The 28,000-nt window shown below is 37.4% G+C and overlaps 1 protein-coding gene across 1 annotated transcript; it reads left to right on the forward strand.

Moving 5' to 3' along the window:
• Window positions 1–26,844, forward strand: slc17a8 (solute carrier family 17 member 8). The gene is made up of 12 exons (XM_062980981.1): window positions 1–1,120; window positions 9,018–9,267; window positions 10,589–10,707; window positions 12,481–12,595; window positions 14,216–14,303; window positions 17,492–17,578; window positions 17,958–18,094; window positions 18,667–18,816; window positions 20,948–21,080; window positions 21,436–21,546; window positions 23,853–23,980; window positions 25,037–26,844. Exons 1-12 carry the CDS (start codon window positions 1,020–1,022, stop codon window positions 25,373–25,375), a joined length of 1,758 nt encoding a protein of 585 aa, XP_062837051.1. The 5' UTR covers window positions 1–1,019; the 3' UTR covers window positions 25,376–26,844.
• The last annotated feature ends 1,156 nt before the right edge of the window (window positions 26,845–28,000 follow it).

Raw genomic sequence — 28,000 nt, forward strand, 5'->3', positions numbered from 1 at the left:
CCGAAGAGCAGTGTTGTCCATAGACATCTCCATGGTCATGTGGCCGGCATGACTGCATGGAGCACAGTTACTTTCCCACTGGAGCGGTACCTATTGATCTACTCACATTTGCATGTTTTTGAACTGCTAGGTTGACAGAAACTGGGGCTAACAGCGAGAGCTCACCCCGCTCTCCAGATTTGGGTCAGTAAGTTCAGCAGCTCAGTGGTTTAACCCCCTGCGCCACCGAGGATGGTGATGGCCAAAGAGGAATTCAGTGGTTGTCTGTCCAATTCTGCCTAATTATTGTTGGATTCAATTCCATAGCTTCTTTCCTAACTTTAATTTTCATTTTTAAAAACCATGCAGTGTTATGGTTTCATTTGCATCATACTCATATTGCACTAATTCTGCTTTTATGTTGTTTCTACAATATAAAAACACGATATCAGCCATAAATGCTATGTGTAGACTATATATATGTGTGTGTGTTGTTTGCAGGGTCCATAGGAAAATGAAGAGTACGAATTATAATCCTTGTGATGGGCAGACGGTTTATAAATGTTTAATACAGTTTGCTGTGGATGAGGTCCTATTAATAAGCTCGAGTGGCTAGAGAGACAGGTATTGTGTTCGTTACTATAGCATCACCTAGCACAGAATATGTCTGAGAGAAACAGTGGAGGAAAGCAGGGAGAGAGGATGGGCAAGTTACAGAGGGCTTCAGTCAGTTGCACTGGTCCAGCATTACCTCTGTCCAGGTGTATCCCTGTGCATTAGCCACTTTCTCGGAAGATAACCATCTGCGAAACAACAATTGAGGTAAAACAAAGCGGCAACTATTCTGCTTCAACTATTGGCAGTTATTTGGAGACTTTGCTGAATTTTCCATTCCGACTATTATTTTGGAGGACTAGATATTCATATCTGCTGGATCATTTGATCGCTATCCCAAGGATAAAAAAATAAACGAGAGAAAGAGGGCACTGATGATGAAAGCAAGCAAACATTATATTAAAGGATTTATTTAAGAAGACAAGATGCCTTTTGAGGTGTTCAGTTCCCTAAGGGAGAGATTTCTTAAGCCTGGGAAAGAAGAGGTGAAGAATACTGTTAGCAACTCATTGGGACATTTACAAAGGTAAAAACGCTGATGAAGCTGGGCAGATTCTTATTGAACACTTATTAAACATTTATATTTTGAAAAGAAATTGATAGTGCAACATTATCAAATGATCTGTACTTAATTATGAATGTAGCGTTACTTAACAACTTTATAAAACGTGTTACTAAACCAAAAAAGAATTGTGAAACAGGTCACAATTCTAAAAATGATTAATACAGCTGGATCATATTTTTAATGATGCTAACTAATATCATAGGAAAGGTATTACAGACTTTAAACATGTCCAGCTTTAATGTGATCTTTAACTACTATATTTTAGGAGTAATAGTGACCATACAATGTACACATAGAGCAAAAATTATTTTATAATTTTCAATCACAAGTCTATTTAAGTTAGTATGGATTTGTAAGCAATTCCCTGCATGTTTACCTGGTTATTTAAACTTCAGTTTATAACAAAGTATATTTTAACTGAATTATACCCTGTTATTTATTTGAAAATGTGGATATTTTACATTCATAAAAGCAGAGTAATATGCAAGAGCGGATGACATGTTGCATGATGTTAAAATCAAATTTGAGAAGGATAGCAGTGTTTTATCTGTTATTATTCAACTCCTAGAAATAATAAAGATTTGTAATCAATGAGCAGCAGTTTTTTAAACTGCAAATTAATCACTGATTGCCATTGAATGTCATATCTTAACGTGTTTTAATAAAACACAACAGTTATAGGTGCTATGATAAGAAACATTTTACTTACATCATTCATATGCTGCCTCCTAAAAAGATGTTTTCAGAATGCCTTACAAAATGTTACAAAATCAACAATAGAACCCATAATGTATTGCATTGTATGCAAGACTCCTTAGAAATCTATTGTATACTATTTTGCTGCCATCCATTTAGACTGTAATCCTATTCACGTTTACATGTGAGTAAGCACCACTACAACTTGCCTCTGAGGAAACATGCATACTATAGTGCTTCTTGAATAGTATTTAATTCATTATTATACTTTCTTAAAACAGTGCTTGGATTTTCTGAATTGTCCTGGGTTTGTCCATGTCCTTTTTCCTTCCTTGATATACATCTATACATCTATATACGTATACATAGATATAAATATAGATATAGACACACATAAACAGAGATCTGTATATAAATATTGATCTTTATGTATATTTGTTGCAATTCTCAGATATGATCAGCAAGATCAATATCACTTTAGAAATTGTAACATTTGAATTATAGTTTCCTTCTGTATGTTAGAATAAAAACGTTGATTAAAAAATAAGACCACATGGAAAATAAGAGGCACTCGCAGTTCTGTGATTGTCTTAACCTTTCTGCAGTGTTTCTTAGTAAATTTAATTCCCAATACTTCATGGGCATGGTTGTTGGCCAAACATACTTGGTGATTCTTCATCCTTTTACAGACCTCACATATTACTAATTTGCACTATTTTATATCAAAAGTCACTGAATTTAATACACTTGCATGATGGTATATGGAGTCATTGAACTACAGATTTGGGAGGGTTCTAAAGGTTATTTAGTCCAACCAGCACAGGAGCTTACAGCTAGCATCTATACACATGACGATCTCACCTGTTTAAAACCTCAAGGCATAATCAATAAAAATATTTCCAGATGGTAAAAGAAGTAGGACAGATGCCTGCATGCTTTGGCGTGCTTGCTGAAATATTAAAATGGTGCTCAACTTTGTACTAAGCCACCCTTTGCTTTGATGACTTGAAGTCACTAATTGTTTGATTTTTCTCAATTTTAACATTTTAAAACAAAACAGGAAGTATCCGATGAGCTTCATTCCTCTCCTTAATAAGAGGGAGTATCTGATGAGCTTCATTCCTCCCCTTGTACTAATAAGAGCCTTGGTTCACAACAAATCGCTTCTGCTTGTTCATCTTAGAGTTGTGGATGCTCTCTCTCACACACCCTCTCTCTCTTTTTGAAGTTCACTATCTTTTTGCTTTTGCCTATCAACTTGTTGTGGTTAAAGAAATGTCAAATGTCTGCTGCTCATCCTACAGCAGCAGAATAAACCCCTCATCCTATTTTAATCATGGACTATTGGTGTCTTATGCACTGTTATCAAGCCCACATTTTTCTAACTTTGCTATTCCCTCTGAGCTGTACAAGTGCGGGCATCAAAGCAGCACTAAAGAGGAAATGTGTGATCACAGCAATGACAACAGCAACAACTAGGATCATGTAATATTAAACCATTTCTGTATAAAGCACTGTTGTAATGGTTATGGTTTAAATTGATGGATCACTGGATATTTCATACTTTTAACTTGTCTGAAGTGTGCTTTATTAAAGGAATGCATTGACATTCCCATAACGTAGTGAACAAAATGCTAATGAGACTGTCCTGTGCCGACTAGAATTAATCAGGTGCATAAAGCTGATTTGAGATAAGTGCACTTGTTGGCTTAGAGCCTAAACCTTAAATGTTAAACAAGAATTGTTTGTGGTGAAGTGTGTAATTGACTGAATGCTCCTTGGGATATGCTGCACAACTTGGAAAAGTGACTTCCTGGACTAAAATGCCATTTTCAAACCTTATGAATAGGGATTATGTATATATGTATTTATGCATTTATGATGTTTCTGTTATTCTGTAAAATTGTATGTTCATTAATGATACAATATGAATCTTAGAGAAGTGGAATAACGTGTCTAATTATGAGGGTGTGTGTGTGTGTGTGTGTGTATAAATGCAATTTTCCTGCTTTTTGGCAGGGGGTTGGACTAAATGGCCCACAAGGTCTCTTCCAACTCTATGATTCTCTCTGTGTGTGTCACATACAATTTTAAATACACATTAAAACTACACAGAAGAGAAAATCCAAAAAATAAAAATAAAACTACCACATATACAAAAATTACAAAAAAAACAACAACTAACTGACCACATACACAACAAAATTAAAATTAAAAGGGAAAATAAAAGATAAACAAATAACTTCCCATTTCCTGGATAGTGGCTATAATTGTCAAGCTAACAAACTTCCATTAAACTAATATCTTGCACTTCTACATCAAATGTAACTCTACTAATACTTGAAACAATGTTGTCTCAAAAAAAAATCCCAAATGCGAATCCTTCTTAAACATTCTCCAAGGACTTGTTTTTAATCAGAATGGTCGATTTATCAATTTTTACAAGGTCATACAGTCTTATCAACCAATCTTGCATTACTGTGTGGATATATTTCCATCTTTGTGCATATAGAGGTCTGGCAGCTGTAATTTTGTACACAATTATTATTTCATGCTTCAATTTGTATTTCCATCAAGCCCACCAGAAAAAGTTCAGGTTTCATTTGGATTTTTATTTTCCAAATCTCCTCCAATATTTTATGGATCTGAACCTAATATTTCTTAAGTTTGTCTCACGTCCATCAAATATGATAACATTTCCCCTCCTTTTGGTAATATTTCTAAAACATGCTATAGATTTTTCTTTAAAATTTCTGATAATCTTTCAGGTATCAGATTCCATCTGCACTTAATCTTGCACAACTTTTCTTTAAGGTCATAACTTGACCTTGAATTAATTGAGTGGGATTGTTAGAACTATAAAATCCCTGTGACACCTAAGGCAGCCACTTGGATAACTCAGTTGTTGATGGCCCTCCTGATCCAGAAGTATTCCCTGGAATTCTGTTTTCACATCATTAATGGGAAGTTGGCTGCTAATAGTTAGTGCTCTGTTAAAAAGACATTTAAATGAAACATGAAAATACCTCTTTCTTAAATTTGTACACTAGAATTTACACATAATTAACCAATTTTTATTAATATTTATGTACTAAATATTTACTAACTATACCCATTAGAGTAGGATTGGAAATCATGTAGATCTCCAGATAGTTGAACTGCTGCTTCCACCAGCCCTAAACAACATTGCAAAATGAGGAATACCAAGAGAATGCAGTCCATCAACAGCCACATAAACCTACTCCATTTGAAATGATATTTCTGAAATGCAAATTTAGTTGTCAGGAAGAAGCAGGTTAATGTTGCTTCAGAGTTATGTAAAATCCAGTTTAAAGTCTTTCCTGAACTACTCTTAGTTGTTTGTTTTCCCCTCCCTATTACTTGTTGTCAAGTGTTAGTTGCTGTCCACAGCGCAATAATTCTAATCCTATCCGCTCTGTTTGCCTGATAAAGGCAGTCAGTTTTTTTTCTGATACAGATTGGCCAAAACAACTGAGTGTGTTTGTGTAACTTGAGGCCTTCATCTCTGAAGTCTTGCTTGACAGGCATACAGAAGTTTTCCTGCCTTGCTCACAGACTGTGGAATGCAGGGTATATATTGTCGGAGGATGCTAAATAAATGTAGCATGTCAAATGCAATATTTATGCATTCTATGTTATGGCTTAATTTTGGTTTCATAATATAGAATTATAATATTTTGAAGCTACAAAATGACATAGTAACATGTATAAGTAAGCCAATATATACTAGTGAACTTAAGTAGCAGAGCCTCATGAATGGTTACTTTGTCAATGAGGCATTGCTACTGCAAGTCTACAGCTCTTCTTTCTAGAATCTGCTTATACTGAACATGGACCTTGTTGCAACTTTGTGTTGGTATGATTGAGAAGTCAAAAGATAGAGTAAGAAGACTCTTTAGCCTGTGGATAAATCTTCTGTTCTAAATAGTTGGTTGGGGATGCTGAGATTTGTAACTCTTCCAAGCTCTGGTTAAAGTTGGCCTAGGATTCAAGAAGTCTCAATAAGATGCCAACTGCCAGCCTAAATATTCCTGTAAGTTCTTCTTGTCAGATACTTTTCCTTGCTTTTTTCAGTATTGTTTACAGAACTAATTAAGAAGAGACAACTAGTCAAAAAGCAACAAAAATGTATTTGAACAGACACGTTGATTAGAATTTAATTAGGGTTGGCCACATATTGCCAAGAGCATTTGACAGATGTTCAGACATTGCTATGCCAAAAAAAAAATGTTTTCATCTGACTCATAAGTCAGATGAATAATGCTGTATGCGTTTGCAATAAATATCTATGCAGTTTTATAATAACACAGCAATTAGAAAGCCTCCCCATGCATTGTTTTACTGCACATTAAACAATATATAAATCTGTATTGAGAGATTATGAATTGTTGATAGATTTTAAACAGCCAAGGCTAAGTGCCATAATTAGAGATTGGAACATTACTTTTCTTGATTACCAGATTTCTCCTGGCTTCATGTCAATTGGGAGTTGTAGTCCAAAAACACTTTTCCAAGTGAAACTAACCTTTCTTTAGTGTACTTTTTGAAGGAGGAGTTGAAAGTTGTAATTGAGTATTGGAGAGCCTTTTCTATTACTGTCTTGTAGTAAGATATCCCCACTTATTGAGTCTATGGAAGCAGAAGACTGAAAAGGTGTTTAGATCATAAAATATGACATTCTGAAAGTGGCCATTTTACACTGAATTAATTTTTGTACAATGTAAAATGGTAAGTCCCAGAGTGTCACATTTCCCACCCCTGTACTGACAGGAAGCAGGGCCGGCACCTATTCTTGCAAAATATTAATATTGCTGTGCAAACGAGGATTTACCACAAAAGACAATGAGGATATGGCTAATACTGTATATACTCATGCATACATTGACCTGACGTGTAAGTCGAGGGCAGATTTGGAGCCAAAATTATGGATTTTGATATGAGCCATAGATAAATTAGGGGTCATTCTACTGAGAGGGAAAAACACTAATGTCAACTCAAGGAACCAGCCACCCCTGGCCACCACTGCTATTTCCCCATCCAGGTATTTGAAAAGGCCATAAGTGGTGCCATTGCGGAGACAGTAGAAGGGGTTGGTACAATACTCAAATTGACCTGTGGATACGTTGACTCACATTGACCTGTGGAAACATAGATTTTTTTTGGGGGGGGGGGCTGATTTTTTGACTAAAATTTCTAGACTTTATATGAGTATATAGGGTATATAGATATTACATTTAAAATTATATTTATAGATAGACATTTAGAAATAATCATTATAAGGTTCCGTGACAGCCATTGTGCTGTAGTGATTTGAGCATTGACTAGGATTCTGGGAGAGCAGGGTTTGAATCCCTGTTTGGTTATGGAAACTCGTCTTTTCTGAGATTCAGAGGAAGACAATTGCAAATCTTGCTGAGAAAACTGTGATTGGGTCATCTTAGAGCAGTGGTTTCCAACTTTTGGTCCTCCAAGTGTTTTGGATTTCAGCTCCCACAATTCCTAACAGCTGGTCTAACCACTGCCTTAGAGTCACCATAAATTGGGAAACACCAACAACAAGGTTAAACAATATCACCGTATTGAGACTAACCAGATAACATGACTGTGTGTTTGGTCTGCTGCATGAACAATAATACCTCATGATTGCTTCAGAGTCCCCCTTGTCTTTCATATTGTTCTTTCTTGCAAGGGAGGAGGACTTCAAATGCATATATTTTCACTGGCAGACCCTTAAATAGAGGATTGTTATTTGTAAATACACATAATTCCTTATTCCCATTAGTAGAGGTTGCAGAATTCTCACTTGCCCTATCACTTCTGAGTCGTGATTTACGCCTTCTTCCCTTTTACATTTATTTTAAAGCTATAATATTTTACATGCCCACTGACTACTGTATATGAAACTATTAAAAGATAAAGGTAAAGGTTTTCCTCTGACATTAAGTCTAGTCGTGTCTGACTCTGGGAGTTGGTGCTCATCTCCATTTCTAAGCCAAAAAGCCGGCATTGTTCATAGACACCTCCATGGTCACGTGGCCGGCATGACTGCATGGAGTGCAGTTACCTTCCTGCCAGAGCGGTACCTATTGATCTACTCACATTTGCATGTTTTCAAACTGCTAGGTTGGCAGAAGCTGGAGCTAACAGCAAACCTCTGACCTTTCAGTAGTAAGTTCAGCAGCTCAGCGGTTTAACCCATTGTGCCATCGGGGGCTCCATGACACCATTAGAAATCCAGTAATTTCGCTATCACCACTAGAAGCGGTACAGAGGAGAGAAATGGGATGGAAAAACTGGCCAAGATATAAGGAATTAATGGAAAAATAAGAAGGAGAATGGAATTTGAAGACACAACAAGAGATGAACAAATTAGATAAGAAGCTAACAACCCAGGGGCAACGGGACTAGGACTAATCCTGCTCAAAAATCTGCAGGAACCACCAAGTTTTCAGATCCTGGCAGGATCTGAAAACTTGGGGCTTGCCTGATCTCTCTGGGAAGAGCATTCCATAGTCGAGGTGCCACCACTGAGAAGACCCTCTCCCTCGTCCCCACCAGCCGCGCTTGTGATGGTGGTGGGAGCGGGAGGCTGCCGATCTTTGAACCAGCTGAAGCTTCCGGGCCGTCTTCAAGGGCAGCCTCATGTAGAGAGCATTGCAGTAATCCAGTCTAGATGTAACCAAGGCGTGAACCACAATGGCCATGTCCAATTTCTTGAAGTATGTCGTAGCTGGCACAGAGTTATATCAGTCAGTTGATGTAAAAACAACCAGGAGGAAAAAAACCCCTAAAGTTGTGTCAACGAATGCGAAGACAAAGATTCTGCTTTGGATCTAGACACTTCATGTGCTATTGTACATTATTTTAAAAGAGCAGTTAACTCTATTACTTTTATTAAAGGAACTAACTGGAAAAGATAACAATCCAAAGACTTTTCATTTTGATTCCAATTGCTACACGATTTCACTAAAATCCTCAAGACCTTGTGCAAACTCTTAGGGTGTTTTCTTCAGCCAATTTTAAGTACACCTTACCAGGGAGAGTTTCCATGGGAATGTTATTGTAACTGACAAGTATTGCAATTTGAAATACATGTTAGAAATGTTTCCTAAGAACATATTTATGTTTTACATGGTTTCAGAAAAATTGATGGAACTAATCTAGAAGAGGATAACATTGAACTGAACGAAGAAGGAAGACCTGTGCGAACAGCACACAAACCTCCTTTATTTGATTGCTATTGTTGTGGACTACCCAAACGCTACATCATTGCTATCATGAGTGGCTTGGGGTTTTGCATTTCCTTTGGAATTAGATGCAATCTTGGCGTTGCCATAGTGGAAATGGTTAACAACAACACCATCTACATCGATGGAAAACCAGAGCTTGAGGTATGTGGGAACATATCATTTCTGCAGATTAAAAACCGTTCCTGGATTTTATTTTATTAGACATCTATATAATCACTAGATTATAAGTGATTCTTAAGCATATACATATTGTACAAATTATACCTAGATCTTGGCCTTGTGACAGTATGCGATAGTCAGTTACAGGGGAAAACAAAGCATTAGAATTTAGATGCATAAAATTGTACAAAGTAAGAGGAGCTGTAGGGACCATGGATATTTTAGACAAATGCATTGAGAAATATCGTTCCCCGATCTTTTGTATTCAAGCTAAGCACGAAGCTTCCCCATATGGTTAGGGTTTCTTTTTTTGCTTCCTAGAATTTAGAAAATCATAATGAATTAATGTTAGATGTAGACTACTGAGCTATTATGCTGGTTTGTCCCTAGTTAACTGTGCCTATATACAGCATTCTCTGAAATCTACAAGGCATCTAATTGATGCTGTCTTCAGTTTCCAGCATTCTAGTGTTTTCGCTGTGCTTCTTCTATCTTTATTTTTGCCAGAGAAAATCCATTAATGAAAGGAGGGGGAATGAAACAACTGCACTGTGCCTTTTGATTGTAAGCAGTGGAACATCCAGGTTAGAAGCACCTTGCAATAGTGTATTTCTGATCATAGCACTTATAACCCACACCTTTATTCTAAAAAGCTTGAGACTGCATACACGAGTCTTCACTCACATGCTATCTCCACAAAATAAACCCTGTGTGATACATTAAACTGTAGGTCATCCATAGTGTCGCAACTATGGAGCCAGCAAGCAAATATTGTTAGCCTTGCAGCATGGATGTAAATTAGGGATAGTGGGCCAAGGCAAGGAGTATAAATGCTCTCTGTGCATCTGTTTCTCCTACAGTCTCAAGAGAGTCCATTTTGATGCATTCAGGTAGGCCACTAGCGCAAAATAGTGTTAGTTCTCCTCCGTTTTCCTATCTCCAACATTGGGCCCAGGAGTATTTAACAGATGCATCTCAAATAATCACAAATATGTTGAATGGTACTTGTGTGTCTCGCAAGAAGATGGAACCAATCATCTCTATAAGTCTTCTACATTCCAGAGGGGAGTTATATAATTAACATTTTCTAAAAAATATTTAATTTAATTTTGCTGCACCTCAGCTAACTAATGAACATGCAACAACAAAAGCTGATTTTCATAGCTTTTGGCAGTGAAAGCTGTGGTACTTTTGGCTCAGTGACATCTACAACATTCAAAGCATTGCTGCTTAGTTGCTTCCATTCTACCACAAACCAAGATACTAACTCTTTTCTTTCGTGTAAACACTGTTTTATTTGTAGAAAGCACAATTCAACTGGGATCCAGAAACAGTAGGACTTATCCATGGCTCATTCTTCTGGGGTTATATTGTTACGCAGATTCCGGGTGGCTTCATTGCAAATAAGCTAGCAGCTAACAGGTAAGATAAGGAGCTATAATAAAGCAGTTACTATAATTTCTGTATTATCTAATACTATATTAACTCAAACTAGATATTATTCTTTTCTAACACGGTGATTCTAGCAATCTGCTTTGTGGGCTAACACAATAAGTATGATACTACTCCTTTGAGACGTTAATAAACAACAGTAAGATTCATTTCTATGCAGTTTAAGATGAAGGCATGCTCTTTTCCATGTAATAAGTTTGACTGTTAACCTAATGGGATTAAAGGCTTTTCATTTGCTAGTCTCACAACAGTATTCAGTTCTTAAGTGTTCTGTGGAAAGGTACACTGTGATCCATAGAATTAAAAGAAAGAGACAAGCTCATCCAGACAGGCCAATGACACAGGGGAAGTGTTTATATTTGGATGTTTGTGAAGGAGGACTGAGGCTGGATCTACATTGCCCTTTATCCCAGGATCTGATCCCAAATTATCTGCTTTGAACTGGATTATATAAGCCGATAGAGGGAGAAAACGTGGAGGCAGTGGCAGACTTGATATTTCTAGGCGTGAAGATTACTGCAGATGCAGACTGCAGCCAGGAAATCATATGACGTTTACTTCTTGGGAGGAGAGCAATGACCAATCTCAATAAAATAGTGAAGAGACATCACACTGGCAACGAAGGTCCGAATAGTTAAAGCAATGGTATTCCCCGTAGTAACCTATGGTTGCGAAAGCTGGACCATAAGGAAGGCTGAGCAAAGGAAGATAGAAGTTTTTGAACTGTGGTGTTGGAGGAAAATCCTGAGAGTGCCTTGGACCGCAAGAAGATCCAACCAATCCGTACTCCAGGAAATAATGCCCAACTGCTCACTGGAGGGAAGGATACTAGAGGCAAAGATGAAGTACATTGGCCACATAATGAGAAGACAGGAAAGCTTGGAGAAGATAATGATGCTGGGGAAAAAGGAAGGAAAAAGGAAGAGGGGCCAACCAAGGGCAAGATGGATGGATGTTATCCTTGAAGTGACTGGCTTGACCTTGAAGGAACTGGGGGTGGCAACAGCCAATAGGGAGCTCTGACGTGGGCTGGTTCATGAGGTCACGAAGAGTCCGAAGCAACTGAACAAATAAACAACAATAACACTGCCAGATAATTAGGGATACAAAGATAATCTGGGATCAGATCCTGCTATATAGGACAGTGATCCAGCCTGAGTTAACATTTTGCTCAGATTACTATTCACAAATCTGTTTTTTCCCCGAATCCAGGAACACTGGATGTATCAGTATTACACAGTTGTAGTAGATTGATACTATTCTCTCTGCTATACTATCCTAGAATTTGTAGTTTGGTGAGTGAATTTAGAAATCTCAGAACTTCTCTGAACTGCATCACAGGAGTTCATATGCAGAAAATTATCAGCTTCTCCCAAAGTACCACCCCCCAAACTCTGTAAAAGGGTATCAAATTGCTATAAATTGTGCAATGTGGATACAGCCCTTAACACTGTTTGTTGAAATCCTATTGGCAGTGGCTGGTGCTGGACTTCTATACAAATCAGTCAGATTTACAAGTTTGCAGCACTTTCGGAACTATTCATGGGGAAGCAACTGTAGAATTTAAATAGTTAGGATGAGGGGCATTTTCAAACATTCTCATTGTCACTCACTGTTTGTGCTGGACACCGATCTCCAAAACTTCCACTTCGTTTACCTTACTGTGATAACATTTAGCATATTTCCTATATAAATTAATAATAAAACATTGTTCTCCCTATCTCATTTTTTTCTCAATCTTAGAGTGTTTGGAGCTGCTATTTTTTTAACATCAACACTGAACATGTTCATTCCTGCTGCTGCCAGAGTACATTATGGTTGTGTGATGTTTGTGAGAATTTTGCAAGGTCTTGTAGAGGTATGTATGTTTGCGCAATTGTATAATGCTATATTTGGTTGGGGCCCCTGGTGGCACAGTGTGTTAAAGCCCTGAGCTGCTGAACTTGCGGACCAAAAGGTCTCAGGTTCAAATACAGGGAGGGGAATGAGTGTCTGCTATTAGCCCCAGCTTCTGCCAACCTAGCAGTTCGAAAACATGCAAACGTGACTAGATCAATAGGTACTGCTCCGGCGGGAAGGTAACGGCGCTCCATGCAGTCATGCCGGCCACATGACCTTGGAGGTGTCTACGGACAACACCGGCTCTTCGGCTTAGAAATGGAGATGAGCACCAACCACCAGAGTCAGACATGACTGGAATTAACTTCAGGGGAAACTTTTACCTTTACTATATTAGGTCAATGCTCAATATGGCAACTTCTTAGCTCAAAGTATAATGATCCCAATGGAAACTATGAATACATGGGAATGACATTTGTACTTCAATCAGCAAAAGTAATTTTAATTAAATTAGTTTGGCTCCCAACAACCATTGATTAATCCATTAATTAACCCATTGATGATATGCCTGCATATTACCTAATTTAGACTGGCTCACCAAATAGATTTTGAAGACCAATAGCTGCTTTCTAAGCATTTTCACCTGTTTTAAGCCTTTAGAATAGAATTGTGTTGATGTTTACTCCTTACTCTATGAGTTGATAACTTGCAGCTTCCCAAATGTTGTCAGATTGCAAATCCCATCATAGCCAATGGTGAGCAATGCTAGAAGTTGCAATCTAGCAACATCTGTAGAATTGTTTTCCTGCACTTGGATATGGGAGAACTGCGCAATATCTCTACAGACATCAAGAGTCTGAGTTCATGCTTCATGAAATATATGGGGAACCCATATAAACTTACCCAGGGAGGGTGGGAGGAGATTGTGAAACCGAGCATTCAAAAAAAAAAAAAAAAGATTCAGAAGCATTAATATGCAGGCAACTCATCACATTGCTGAACTTCTTTTCTTCATCAGTGATTTCTCTAAACAATGGGAATCCTGATTGTATACATTTTGTTTTGGAAGAAAGTTAATTTGTGTTCAGTAAGCATTATGCCTTATAAATATGCATACATATAGTCCAATTAGTTGACAAGAATAAAAATGCTATATCTAAAGTAGTAGAGGCTGGTGGTTTCTATGTTAGTAGGGGAGGGGGGGATGAATCCACCCCATGTTTTAACGTGGAGCATTTACACCTTGCTCTTCAACCAGAAAGAGTCCGAGACAAATTACAGTTAGTTAATTTGACAGTTTATTGTCTTTAGACTTACAATCTGATAAGACATGGTATACAAGGGAAATGGCATGGCAGGAGGGGAAAAGATGCTAGCGCTCTCTCAGAGGCAAATAGCACTTGCAATTGGCATGGAAGTGAGGACCTTTCACCAGGGTCTGGACCATGGCATTGTGATGTTCAAGGTGTTAAGCTACCCAAGGTGCTGAACACCATCCTGCAAATAGATTCAGCAATTTTCATAGACCCTTTATATTTTGAATGAAAATTTAAAGTGGGTTCACCATTCCACTCACATGGAAGCCACCAAATGAGGTGATTCAGTAAAATGTGAATGGTGTGTATAAATTGTATCCTAGGGAGTCACCTATCCAGCATGCCATGGAATGTGGAGCAAATGGGCTCCTCCTCTGGAAAGAAGCAGGCTGGCAACCACATCTTTCTGTGGTAAGTTGAATTAGTTTGAGATCTTGTTAAAATAATAATACAGTGTTTTTCTTATGCAGTTAAAAACATAAATCAGGATTATTGCTCCTCATTAGAGAACTTCTAACAGCTACCCAGGTCAGCCAATGAAAAGGCAATATACAATTCCCAGAGAATGGTTTTTAGCATTTCAAGGACATGTATGCTGTTACCGATTTGTCTCAGAAGACAGTCTATGATAAAATTCCTATTGATCATATCTCAGTGCATCAGAAATGTTTTTCACCTTCTTTGGTCCATTTTTTTTACCAGTTTCAGTCATTGGGGGTTGAGGAGAAGAAAAGTATTCATCCTTCTCTTTTTAACTAAGTTCTCCAATTTTTACCTCCACATTTCACTTCAAATTCAGGTATTTTCGTATGTCAAATATTGATATACCCATTCTTTTTTTCACAGAAGTCTCAACATCCATCCATTTCTCACTTTAACATCTCTAACAAACAACCAGATTGCCAATTACAGTATGATAGAATCCACACATGCACACCCCTTTTATCTCTGGCTTCATACTGCTGCTGACCTCATTCTGCTCCTACTAGCAATCTTGCCAGTTTATGATCCCTCTACATTTAGGTTGCTATCTTTTGTAACTCTTCTTTCTTTTCTGTGTTACACAATTTAGTTACAGCTTGTCTGCATGCACGCTTAATGGAATGGATGTGAAAACAGTAAACGCAAATATGTTCTTTTCTGTTATAAACCTTGCCTTATGGTGACTCCTGGTCTAAATAGGAAAATTACATAAAGAAATGTTTTTCTAACAGAATTTATGTCCTGTCATCTTCAGTGCTTTGAATAATGTCCTCATTATATTTGTTTGTAGTGAATGATTGAAAGGGTGACTGGGAAAAGCATTTTAAGTTACAATGAACACAAAAAGTGTGAGTAACAGCAAGTTAAACTAATTTTCTAATGAATTATTCTAATGGCTGCTCATCATGAGTTGTTCTCAACAATGAGCAGCAGTAGTTCATAGATTGTCAACTGTTCATTAACACAGAACAAACTAATGTCAAATGAAGGTAAGAATAACACCTGAGTCTGTCTATCCCTTAGAATAATTCATTAGCAACACAATTAACTAGAATTTCATGGCTTGTCTGTATGAGATGTCAATAGGATCCAAATATCACTTTTTACCCTTTTATCTCTGGCACACTTTTTCTATTAGGTTAGTTGACTTAATTCAGGCTTTGTTTTCTTATATTTCGTAATACTAGAAGGTAGCCATCATCAAAAGAACTCCGAGGGTGATATTCCATAACTGCAAGTTCTCCTATCATATTGACTACTGGAATGAAGAGCTCATCCACTGGGTTTTGCTCATAAGTGGCTGAGTCAGCTTAAATAATAAATTTTCTCTAGTTTTAGGTTTTCCATTTAAGCAGCCTGCAATATTGAAATTTACTTGGAACTGGTTTTGGATATTAACTTTCAGAGAGACATAGTCTTTACTTTGCACACTGATGATATTAAGAAATAATCTTCTGACATCTTGAGGATATATGACCTTTTCCAGTCTTGAACAGGAAAGCTGCATATGGGAACGCTGAAGGCATTAATTAGTTAAGCAAGAAAAAAGGGAGCAGGTGTAGCAGGGAGGCTATTAATGCTCATGTGTTAATTCATGGGGATGTAGATTATGTGGCGATATCATGCTACATTATCAGCTACATAGAGTTTCTACTTTCAGACAACTGAGAGAGATCCTTATACATTTCGCCAGGGTGGAATTGCTGGGAATTCAGATGGACAAAATACCAAATGTTTGGAGAGGGCTGAGCTTTTTCCATCCCTGTTTATAAACTGTCTTCATTAGGAATTAAGATTTTGCAGTAGAAATCCTAATTCTCTGAATAGTCTCTTTGTCTTTTCTAAAATGAGCAAAACCCTTTGGAAATGAGGAAAATGAGGGTGAAAATCTGAAAAAAAAATCTTGTAAATGTCTTAATAGGATTGGTCAGAAAAAAAGGAAATATTTATTTAGTGCAGGATTGGTTGACCAACTCATCTTTCTGAGATAGAGGAATGTGAAGTGCAGATGTATTACATGGTAAAATGACTTTGAAAAACTGAGCATCTGTATATGCAGAAAAACTGACAGCAGCAACCCACTATATACTCTTTATATTAGGAATAGGAAATTGGAGGTCTTCTACATGTTGAAGTACAACTCCAATTTCCCTTCATCATTGGATATGCTGGATAGCTTGGTTGGGAAATATTGTCCTTAAAACATCTGGAAGGCCTTTAATCCCCCCCCCCAAATATCATAAAATAAAGACATGATAAGAATGTTATATTCCAAAGTTCTTTTCTGTTTCCATCTTTTCACATCCCTCATTCCAAAAACTAAGGTACATTTATACACAATATTTCAAATCAATTGTGCATGAAACAAAATTTCTGTACACTGAACCTTCAGAAAGCAAGGTTGTCACTATATCAGCCTCCATGTGGACAAATAATAATTTGGAAGCATTTTGGATTTCTGATTTCTAGATGAGGTTAAGGTTTATGTACAAAGTCTTGTGGACGAATTGCTTAAGTATTTTATAATGTATGGTTTTAAATCTATTTATTGTATTTTGTTAAATTATCTAATTGTTTTCATTACTTATGTTTTACCTTTTTGTATTGTATATTGGCATCGAATTTTGCCAGATTGTGAGCTGCCCTGAGTCCCTTCGGGTGAGAAGGGCGGGATAGAAATGATGGAAATAAATAAATAAATAAATAAATAAATAAATAAATAAATGATATTCAACTTGTAATATGAGCTCGTATCACCTGGCCAGCAGTAGCTCTGTTTTTGGTGTGAAGTCATGTGAAAAGTAAGCTGAGAATCACCATCATTGTTTCTGTCTTCATGATGCCTGCTGTCTTATTTCAACAAATTTGCTTATACAGCCTTATGAATAGTTTTACCTGGGATAAAAATGACTGGAAACCAAACTCAAGAATCTAGGATTGTCATTGGGTTTTTTTTATATAATAGCATGATATCTCCATTTTATGAAATGAGGATGCAGCTGCTTTTCATGTGGAGCTTCCTATTATTGTCAGTGAATTCCATCAATGATAAAAGATAGTGGATTGGATGGGTTATACACAGCTGCTCATTCATATGACATACCTTGATTCTACAGGTTCCTATGCTGGAGCAGTGGTTGCTATGCCACTAGCAGGTATTTTGGTACAATACATAGGATGGTCATCTGTCTTTTATATATACGGTAAGCAGTCCAATAATGAAAAACTAAATCTATGTTAAAGTCATAATAATAATAATAATAATAATAATAATAATAATAATAATAATAATAATAATAATAATATCCCACCACCATCTCCCAGAAGGGATCTGTATAATAGTGATCTAATCTATTTTAGAGACAATAATGCTCACATCTTTGAAAATGTGATTTCACCCAGAATCCCACAATCAGAATGTACTCTAAATGGTAACTTTTCAAGATCTAAAATTTCATAATATGTCTGCATGACAGTTTAATAAATTCTGTTGGAACAGTTTTACCTGATATGTTGATAAATATAAGTTTGACATAAGTTTCACAAATTTGATTATCCTCTTGTTTTTCCTTCTGAATACAGGAATGTTTGGAATTATCTGGTACATGTTCTGGCTTTTGCATGCCTATGAGAGTCCAGCTGTTCATCCAACAATAACCATTGAAGAAAGAACTTACATAGAAACAAGTATAGGAGGAGCCAATTTAGTCAGTGCCAGTGTAAGTTAATGCCAATATCATAATGCCATGGCTATTTTCTTTTAGCAAATAGTGGATTGCTCAAAACTGTAATAGAAAATAATAAACAATGAGGACAGTGGACAATATGCCATAGAATATAATTTAGTAAACAGTTTGCCTTCTTATTGCTAGTACCTACTGTTCTCTGTGAAGTTTCTAATAAAATATTATAATCCAATTTATAAACTTTTCTCTAGTGATGCTTATAATAACTGTAAAAAAATTGAAAATATTTACTAATCAACAGTTCTCCCGTCTGTGTGCTGCTGGGTTTCTTTATTTTGTAGTTTCTAAGCCTATGATATACAGCATATTCCTCATCACCACACATTTCTCTGCAGACTTACATTCAAATATTAAACGGAAGTGTTTGCAAGAAGGAAAGGTCCGCAGATTGTTATGTATACATATTCAGTCGGTAGTAAGGTGTACAACACTACATATTAAATTAGAATATAATCTCATAGTGATGTGGCTATGCAACAGTTGGGACTTTTGCAATCACTGTTGTCTTCCAGGTATTTTAAACCCTTCATATTTTTATTTTCTAGAGATTTAGTACACCTTGGAAGCGGTTTTTCACGTCAATGCCAGTGTACGCAATCATTGTGGCAAACTTTTGCAGAAGCTGGACTTTTTATTTACTGCTTATAAGTCAACCTGCCTATTTTGAAGAGGTCTTTGGATTTGCAATAAGTAAGGTAAATCTAAAAATCCTTCTCCTACAGAATAATGTCAAAGTATTGATTTTTTTAAAAGTTTCCTTTAAATGAGAGAAGTTGAGTATCTCAAGAAAGAATCATGAATCTTCTATTAGCATTGTTCAATATTGCTGTTATATAATTTGCACCTCTTGCTTGATTTACAAGTGGCTAGTAAAAGTCAAAAGGCTTTTGGATTGGGGAGAATAGAACAAGGTTGCATAACATTACTGACTCTGCCAAATGTCAGTAAACACTGATAAACACTGGGCTATTTTTTCTTGTTTACTTGCCTTATACTGGAGGTTCCACGATCATATTCATTCATGCAATAAACATACCAGGGTTTAACTGTGGTTGATTGTGCTTTGAGAGGGGTTTCCTTCTCCCACCCCCAAATACTTCCCCATCACTGGGAGCCATCAGACCACCCAGAACTACAAAGTGAATTGTGACAGTGGAAAGGGATATTGGATATCATACATCAATCCCTGCTTGCAATTTCTGGGTCACAAAAGATCCCCTTTTTTGAATAAGAAAAGTCACAAAATTGGTGCCAGAAATGCATAAAGAATCTATTGCAATAGGATGTATATGTGTGTGTATAGATACACACAAACATTATCAGAACAATTACAATATGTACCAAATCCTGAGACCTTTTCCCAATCCAGATCAACCACTATTATGATGAATTCCACTTCCTCCCGTTTCCCATAGAGCCAATTAGTTTTTTCTCCTTGTAATCAAGCTGTAGGTCCACAATTATAGATATATTTATTCCATTTTTTTTCTTTTGTGGTTCTCTTAATCCTTTTGCAGAGAGTCTTTGCTCTTATAAAAATATGTTATCAGTAAATCCATATTGCTTTAGCCTTTGCTGATATCCAGACTTTTGGTTCTGATTCCTGGGAATAGTATCGGATCAATGTAAGAAGAAATTAACATTAACTTATTATGACTGAGATTCTTTATGGCACACCATAGCCATTCAGTGCCATTAGGACTTACAACTGAATCACTACAGTTCCTCATGGTCATCCTGTGGTTGGTGGAGAGTAGGAGGAACTGGAAAAGTGTCTGGCTATGAGCAGATAAAATTATATCATCTGATGAGATCCTCTAAAGCAGTGATTCTCAACCTGGGAGTCCCCGAGTATTTTGGCCTACAACTCCCAGAAATCCCAGCCAGTTTACCAGCTGTTAGGATTTCTGGGTGTTGAAAGCCAAAACATCTGGAGACCCACTGCTCTAAAGATTTCAGTAGTAATCATTTGGCATTTAGCTGTGGAGCCAGAGCCAGATGCTTATCTGGTTTTTCCTGTTCTCCTATAACCACAAAGTGGCATTGGGGGGGGGGGGGGGAGGTGCAGTGGCTCAATGGCAAGTCCAGGTGGGCTTTGACCATTGTGGAGGGAAAGGGAATGGCGATCTGTACAATGCTTCCCCAAAGCTCCTCCAAAACACCGGATACCTGTCTAGGTGGTTAAAAAATAGAAAGGGATGGCAATTTAGAAAGGAAAAAGGTCTCTGGAAGTACAGTGGAATTTGATTCTAGTACCTACGTGAATCCCAAAATACATGGGTGCTTAAGCTCTATTGTATACAATGACTTGGTAAAATAGTGTCCCTTACATAAAATGATGAAAACCCAAATGAGTACTGGACACAGCCTGAGGATCTGTGAAATTGTGGGAGGCTACAGAGGGGTATACCTGCACACCAGTATAGGGTAAAATCAAGCTTAGCTTTTTGGAAGTTTTTTTTTAGCAGTGGTTGTATGAATCCATGGATGCAGAACCCATGGATACAGATGGCCAACTGTATTCAGTATTTTTAGTTCCTTTTGCTTTGATTTTACTTGCATATTCCCAGGGTTTCTCACATGCCCCACTCTCATGTATTCTTCCTCCTCTGCTTCCCACTGATCACCTGTCACATCTAGACTCAGGCAACATAGCATAAATTGATTTCCATCCATTTCCATTCAGTATTATATTTTTGTTATTATTTTATCAATTGATTGATGCCATAAGATAAAGTGAAGGAAATGTCCACAAATTCTAATGGATACAAATGTATAGAGATGCATAAAATATGACTCCATAGAGCTGTGTGTATTTATTTTCAGGTTGGCCTTCTGTCTGCTGTTCCACATATGGTCATGACCATTATTGTACCGATTGGTGGTCAGCTAGCTGACTTTTTACGAAGCAGACAGATTTTGACAACAACTTCAGTCAGAAAAATCATGAATTGTGGAGGTATGCTAGATTTTGTCAATATGATGATTTATTGTCGCCTAAGGCTGACACCTGCCTTGTCAACAGTTAAGAATAATTTATTGAACCAAATGAACAAAGTGTGATGCAGACTGGTAATCAATAATCAATCCTTTCATGGCATACTTTCATGGGCTATTACATTTAGTAGCATCATCTAGTTTATATTATAGCCTTTGATAATATTTTCTTCCACTCCTCTTCTCATTTCCCTTTTTATCTCATCTTTTCCCCAATTTAGAACTCAAATTGGAAACTAAACTTGAAAACTATTTTGATATCTTCTGAAAGTTATTTTAAGGAATGTATTAATTTCCTCTGTGTGTTTCATTTGCAGGTTTTGGAATGGAAGCTACTTTACTTTTGGTCGTTGGCTATTCTCACACAAAGGGTGTGGCTATCTCTTTCTTGGTTTTAGCAGTAGGCTTTAGTGGATTTGCTATTTCAGGTAAAATACAAAATATTAATGTTAAACAGGTTGGGAAATGTATTTTAAATATCATGACAGTACACTAGTTGTTTCCATCTACATCTGAAAAAGAAAAGGGACCTCCTTTGCTTCACCTAACATTACAAGAGTCAAAGCCTGAACAAGTTACATTTTTGGACTATAGCTATAAGAATCCCCCAATCAGCATGGACACTTCAATTAGCCCAGATGGTGCCTCCTCTGCTTCCAATATAGGAAATATTTAAAAAAAACTGGACCTGTATTATTCTGCATCTTCATGCACCCAGTAAACTTTATGTTGTGAATTTTAATCTGCACTTTATCGATGGATTTTTATATTTAACTCTGTATATCTTATTGGATATCTTGTGTTTTATCTCTTATTTTAATGATGTTGTATCATGCTTCGAGCCGCAGGGAGAGGCGGGTAACAAATTCATTGCTGTTGTTATTATTATTGTTATAGTTAAGACATTGCTTTTTAATTTAGTTTATAATAAGTTAATGTCAAATACAAATATATGGGCAGTCTAGGGTATTCTGCTTGGCAAAGGGGAGCATTCCATCAACTCATTCTGTAGAACAAGTCTTGGTTTTCAAATAATTAGAAAAATTCTGTATTCAAAATTTCATTAAGAGACAGCTAATAATTGCCATGTCAGTAGAATGGTGAACTTATTTTAGGTGAACCCTATTTCCAATACAGAGTCAACACTAAAAACTGCAGTGGATGCACTGCTCCACTGACATAGAAGCCACCAGTCACAAGTGGCTGCATTAAAATTTGTCACCATGCAGTTAGCCAAACAACATCTGTGATCATGTGCTGCAGAGATCTCTGTGGTCAAACCCTATTTCGACACTGCCTTTGTTTTGGAAATTTTAAAGCGTTGCTGAACCTGGATGGATGCAACACATGAGTAGAGTCAAGATGGGGCCAGGCTGAGACAGAGGGAGAGAGATCAGATCTGAATGTTGAAAATTCTACCGAATACACTCCTTCAACACACCTACTGAAATGTTGCACCCTGTTCCAAATACAGGACCCCCCTCCCCTCCAGGTTTTAGGAGATGACTCCAGCAGTTGAGTTACTTTTTTAGACTTGGGATCTAGATCTGGCATTACCATTTTATATATATGTCATTTTGGGGTTATGTTGTTTGATTAGAAGTCAGACATTAGTTTACTGTTTTCTGACTAGTAAGACAATTGAAGGAGCCCCCGGTGGCGCAGTGGATTAAACCGCTGAACTAATGAACTTGCTGACTGAAAGGTCAGCAGTTTGAATCCAGGGAACAGGGTGAGCTCCTGCTGTTAGCCCCAGCTTCTGCCAACCTAGTAGTTCGAAAACATGCAAATGTGAATAGATCAATAGGTACAACTTTGGCGGTAAGGTAATGGTGCTCCATGCAGTCATGCTGGCCACATGACCTTGGAGTTGTCCATGGACAATGCCAGCTCTTCAGCTTAGAAATGGAGATGAGCACCAACCCCAGAGTTGGACCCAACTAGACTTAATGTCAGGGGGAAACCTTTACCCTTACCTAAGACAACTGAGAAACCTGCAGTGCAAATATGTTTTATAAATCCTTAAAAGGCTACAAAATGCTTGAAATCTTTAGTGTAATTTTTTCTAACAACACAGTGCTTTTGAATATTAATTTCATCTGTTGAAGTTTAATGACATCTTAAGTTGTCTTGTTTCCATAATGTGGGCTGATTCTTCTCATCAACATTCTAAAAGTAAGTACAGTAGAGTCTCACTTATCCAACACGCGCTTATCCAATTTTCTGGATTATCCAATGCTTTTTGTAGTCAATGTCTTCAATACATTGTGATATTTTGGTGCCAAGTTCGTAAATGCACTAATTTCTACATAGCATTACTGTGTATCGAACTACTTTTTCTGTCAAATTTGTGGTATAACATGCTGTTTTGGTGCTTAATTTGTAAAAGCATAACCTAATTTGATGTTTAATAGGCTTTTCTGTAATCTCTCCTTATTATCCAACATATTCGCTTATACAACATTCTGCTGGCCCGTTTATGTTGGATAAGCGAGACTCTACTGTACCTAAAAACAAAACCTGGAAAAATTATGTTTTGGACAGTAATTCCCAGACTCTTCTCCACAGTCAGGATGATTCTGGGAATGATGGTCCAACGAAGAAACTTTTCTAATATCTCATAAGCAGAAAGACAGATTTCTATTTTGGTTTGTTCTGCTTTAGCCACTTTTAGTATTATAAACCAATGCAGTACTTGAGAATTCATATTACTGACTAGCGTTATGTGTTACAGGATTTAATGTCAATCATTTAGATATTGCACCACGTTATGCCAGTATCCTCATGGGCATTTCCAATGGGGTAGGGACCTTGTCGGGAATGGTATGCCCCCTCATTGTTGGCGCAATGACTAAACATAAGGTAAGGTATTCAGATATATCATAATCTCATTCATATACATTGCAGACAATAATTATTTTAAGGAACCATTACAATTGACATCTTCAAAACCCATTTGTGGTAATTCAATTTAGAGGTGTTAAGGGCTCACTTTAATTCAGCAGGAGTAGTACAGAATCTAGGATGAGATGGATATTGTTATGGCAACTGTGCCAGAGGATTTTCTGGGAAAGATTTATTTTGAGGAAATTTGCCACTGCCTTCCTCTTAGGCTACTCTGACAGGGTGACCTGCACCCTAACACAAAGTAAATGTCTATGGCTGAGTGGGAATTTCAACCCTGGTCTCTAGGGTTTGTAGTTAACTACTCAAACCACTACAATACCCTGGTTCTCTTTAGAAAGTTACCTAGGAATCACTGGAAAAATTGGGAAACTCTTGTCATCAATATTTCTGTGCAAGATACAAGAAACATTTTAAAAGAGCTAGGAGGGATCCAGGTATATGGGACCAGCCACTGTTAAAAAAAACAGCTAACTGGGTAACATGGCAACCTGTTGTTTTTTTTAATTGCTAGTCCAAAAACAGAACATGTTAATCTGAAATAGTTGTTGCTGTTTTCACTAGGCCTTCCCACATAGCCTCACCTCCAGCACATGTGGCACATGTGACATTTTTCCTGGTGCTGAAGCTTGTGGAAGACCAACCCAGGGGGAGCTTTTCTTACTCCAATTCCTAATGGCAATCCTAATGTATCTGTACCACTCTAGCACCGTATGACTCCTTTGCAATGAACATTTCCTTGTGTCATGTTGTGGGTTCAACAATTGGCCCATGGACCACTGAAGTTGCCCAACCCTTCACCAAAGAAATGCATATTTCTGTGATAAGGTTGACACATTCAAAAGAAAGAGTTTGCTATGGAATTACAGTAGTGATAGAAGAGATGTTATTTACTACGCACATAGATGCACACACAAAGATTAGAAATAAGGCTTTCAGTGCTAGTGTCTGCTCTTATTTCTGTGTTTGGCTATATTACCTATGTAAAAACATGTGTCATGTAATTCTTTACAGACTCGTGAAGAATGGCAAAATGTCTTCCTTATAGCAGCCCTAGTTCACTACAGTGGCGTGATATTTTATGCCATCTTTGCTTCTGGTGAGAAACAGGAATGGGCTGATCCAGAAAGCCTGAATGAAGAAAAATGTGGAATAATTGATGAAGATGAACTAGCTGAAGAGACAGAACTGAATAATGATAGCTTTGTTGGCCCAAAGAAAATGTATGGCGCTACTATTCAAAATGATGAAGGACGAAGGAAAGGGTTACAAAAGCAAAAAGGAATTGGGCAAGATGTAGAAGAACAGACTTCCTACCAGTGTGAAAAAGGAAACTTTCAAGATTCATCATAACTCTGATCATATATGATTTGTGTGACCATTACCACCCCTGTACAAAACCAGGCAGTATCTATATAGTTGTTTTTATTTTTTTGTGAATAATCATGCCAAATGGCTCACAGTCATTTTCAACTTGTATTACAGCAAATGGGTTAATTAAAAACCAAATTTGGGTGTGTAGTGTCCCAATATTCACCTTGGACTCAATTGTCTGTCCGAAGGGCACAGTCCTGTATATCATATGGATCCTTGCTAATATGTAATGGGGTGCTGTATTATGTCACTATTTAGCAATGTAAGGATGATCTTGGCTCCAATACCAGGCAACTCTGTTGTGTTCATCCCTGTAGTATCATGGAACAGAGAATGTATTGTGTGAGGTATGATGCAATGTTTAACCAAAGACTACATGGTTGATAATGTAGGCCATTCATAAGATTCCGTTCTTACCACTTGCCAGATCTGTTGTGTGATTTCTTCTCACATCTCAGCTGCTGCTGCACAGGACAATTGTAAGGGAACCACACACAAAATCATCACGATTTGACAATTGACTCAAAATCCTGAATTTACAGTTTTATTATAATATTCGTGTCATCCCTGTCTGTCATAGACCTTCCCTCCAAAAATGAATAATAAAATAAAATGTAAATAAACTCTAATAAAAATGATATGAGTAGCAATAGGGGGCCAAGAACAATTAATAATATCACCCTCAGCAATCGCTTGAAGCAATATTCAGCATCTATTCTAATATAAATCTCCCTAGATTAAGTCATTTTTCTCCACCAGCCACTGAAAGGAGACCAGTGAAGTGGCTAGAGAGGCCTGATAAAGCATGAGATTGGTGTCATGATTGGAAACGTCCTGTTGATGGTGTGCAAGTGCATCTCAGGGTCCTTTGTCTTGAACAGAGTGCTCAATAGGAAGTTCTCCTATAGAGAGAGGTTGTCTTTATATGAGCCCAGTATTAGAGGGTAGCTAGTACTGGGCCTCTAGCTGTAGTTGCACATTTCAGATGTGTCTAACTTCATTTTGCACATTTCATATTTAAGAGGCTGACTTATGTTGACTTGAGTGCTCAGGTATGCAGTCATATGGAGAGAGGTTGTTTTTATATGAGCCCAGAATATTTAGCATTTGGATGATGGTGACTATAAAAGTGGAAAAAAAACCCACATAATTTGGGAATCATAATTTTTGCTTTTTAACTCTGCTCTTGTAGCCTTGCTTATAAACTAATAACCTGACTTAAAAAAGGTTCTCAGGTAGTATATCCCTGTGTATAAGAGAATAATTGCAATACTTAAGACAACTACATCGGAAGCATGCTGTATAACTTTTCAGTCATTGGTGGTTTTCAATGGATTCCAATGTTTTTGGAATCGAAATTTTCAGTACAAAAACATTGGGTAGATTTATTTGTTTCACATTATTAGTCCCATAGTAAAATTTAAATAAAACACATTTTTGGTATTGTGTTCTTACTGAGTCAGCTATGTTATTGTGACAAATACAGACTATTGATCTCCATTATTGCATTACAAATGTAAAATGGCCTAAGGCTGTTTTTTTTAGCATAATGATTATGACTCTTTCCATGATTTTGGGATATATAATTACTTCTATATACTTGGCAAATATAATTTGGAAAGCTCAGTCAATCTGCTAACCAAAAGTGCAGTTAACTTTGATTCACAGAACTGGAGCACCAGGCTTGCCAATTAGCTGGGGCAATGGCATCATTTACCATCTGTGTTGCTCTCTAAGCTTAGCTATAGTGGGACTTGAATAGATAAAATTAGAAATTAGCTTTATAAAGAGCTGCTCTTGTTGAATCTTAGGCCTCTTCCATGCAGCTGCATAAAATCCATATTGAACTGGATTATATGGCAGTGTGTACTCAGATAATCCAGTTCAAAGCAGATATTGTGGATTATCAGCCTTGATATTCTATGGCTGTGTGGAAGGAGCCTTAGGCTGTGTCTACACTGATCTGTAAACCTGAGATCAATCTGGAGCAGAAATCCAATGCTGGCCACACACACTCTATCAAACTTGCTGTGTTGATGGTTTGGAGTCTAGGCCAAGAGTGCATCACTCCTGCTAGACTGTCACATCAACTTCCATATCACTGTTACCCTTCCCAGTCCACCACAGAGCTCCGAGTGAGATCCTGGCTGTTGCAGGCTCTTTGTGCAAGCATCAGTAGGGTGCATGTGCAACCAGGAAGAAAGAAGGAACTGATCTCACTTTCTTCTTGGTCTCACAGGTGCCTCTGCTGATGTTAGCATGGAGCAGCCATGATGGTCAGGAGTTCACACAGAGTTCTGGGGCTGGGAGTGGCAACGGCAGCAAACATGGGCACAATCTATTCTCTTTTTCCTGTGCTGATGGGCATTGAGATGGTGATGGTGCCTCATGGACAGCGGACTGGTCCAAATCAGACCCAGTTCAACTGTCTACCTTGCCACTAAGCCACAGGATACATCTAAGTTTAAAGCAATTTCTAGAGCACCCTTTGATTTTTACTGAAGTGGAACAAAGTCAGATTGACCTGGTTTAACTTGAAATACTCACTGGAAGTGGAGGAGCATCATGAAGACAGCCAGGAGCCAACTCAGGGAGAGTCTAGAT

The sequence above is a fragment of the Anolis carolinensis genome, chromosome 5, assembly GCF_035594765.1.
Source record: "Anolis carolinensis isolate JA03-04 chromosome 5, rAnoCar3.1.pri, whole genome shotgun sequence".
NCBI lineage: Eukaryota > Metazoa > Chordata > Lepidosauria > Squamata > Dactyloidae > Anolis > Anolis carolinensis.

Coding starts and splice junctions, on each gene's coding strand:
- slc17a8 (XM_062980981.1), top strand. CDS start 1,020: ATGCCTTTTGAGGTGTTCAGTTCCCTAAGGGAGAGATTTCTTAAGCCT. Junction 10,708..12,480: donor AATAAGCTAGCAGCTAACAG/GTAAGATAAGGA, acceptor TCTCAATCTTAG/AGTGTTTGGAGCTGCTATTT. Junction 18,095..18,666: donor CCAATTTAGTCAGTGCCAGT/GTAAGTTAATGC, acceptor TTTATTTTCTAG/AGATTTAGTACACCTTGGAA.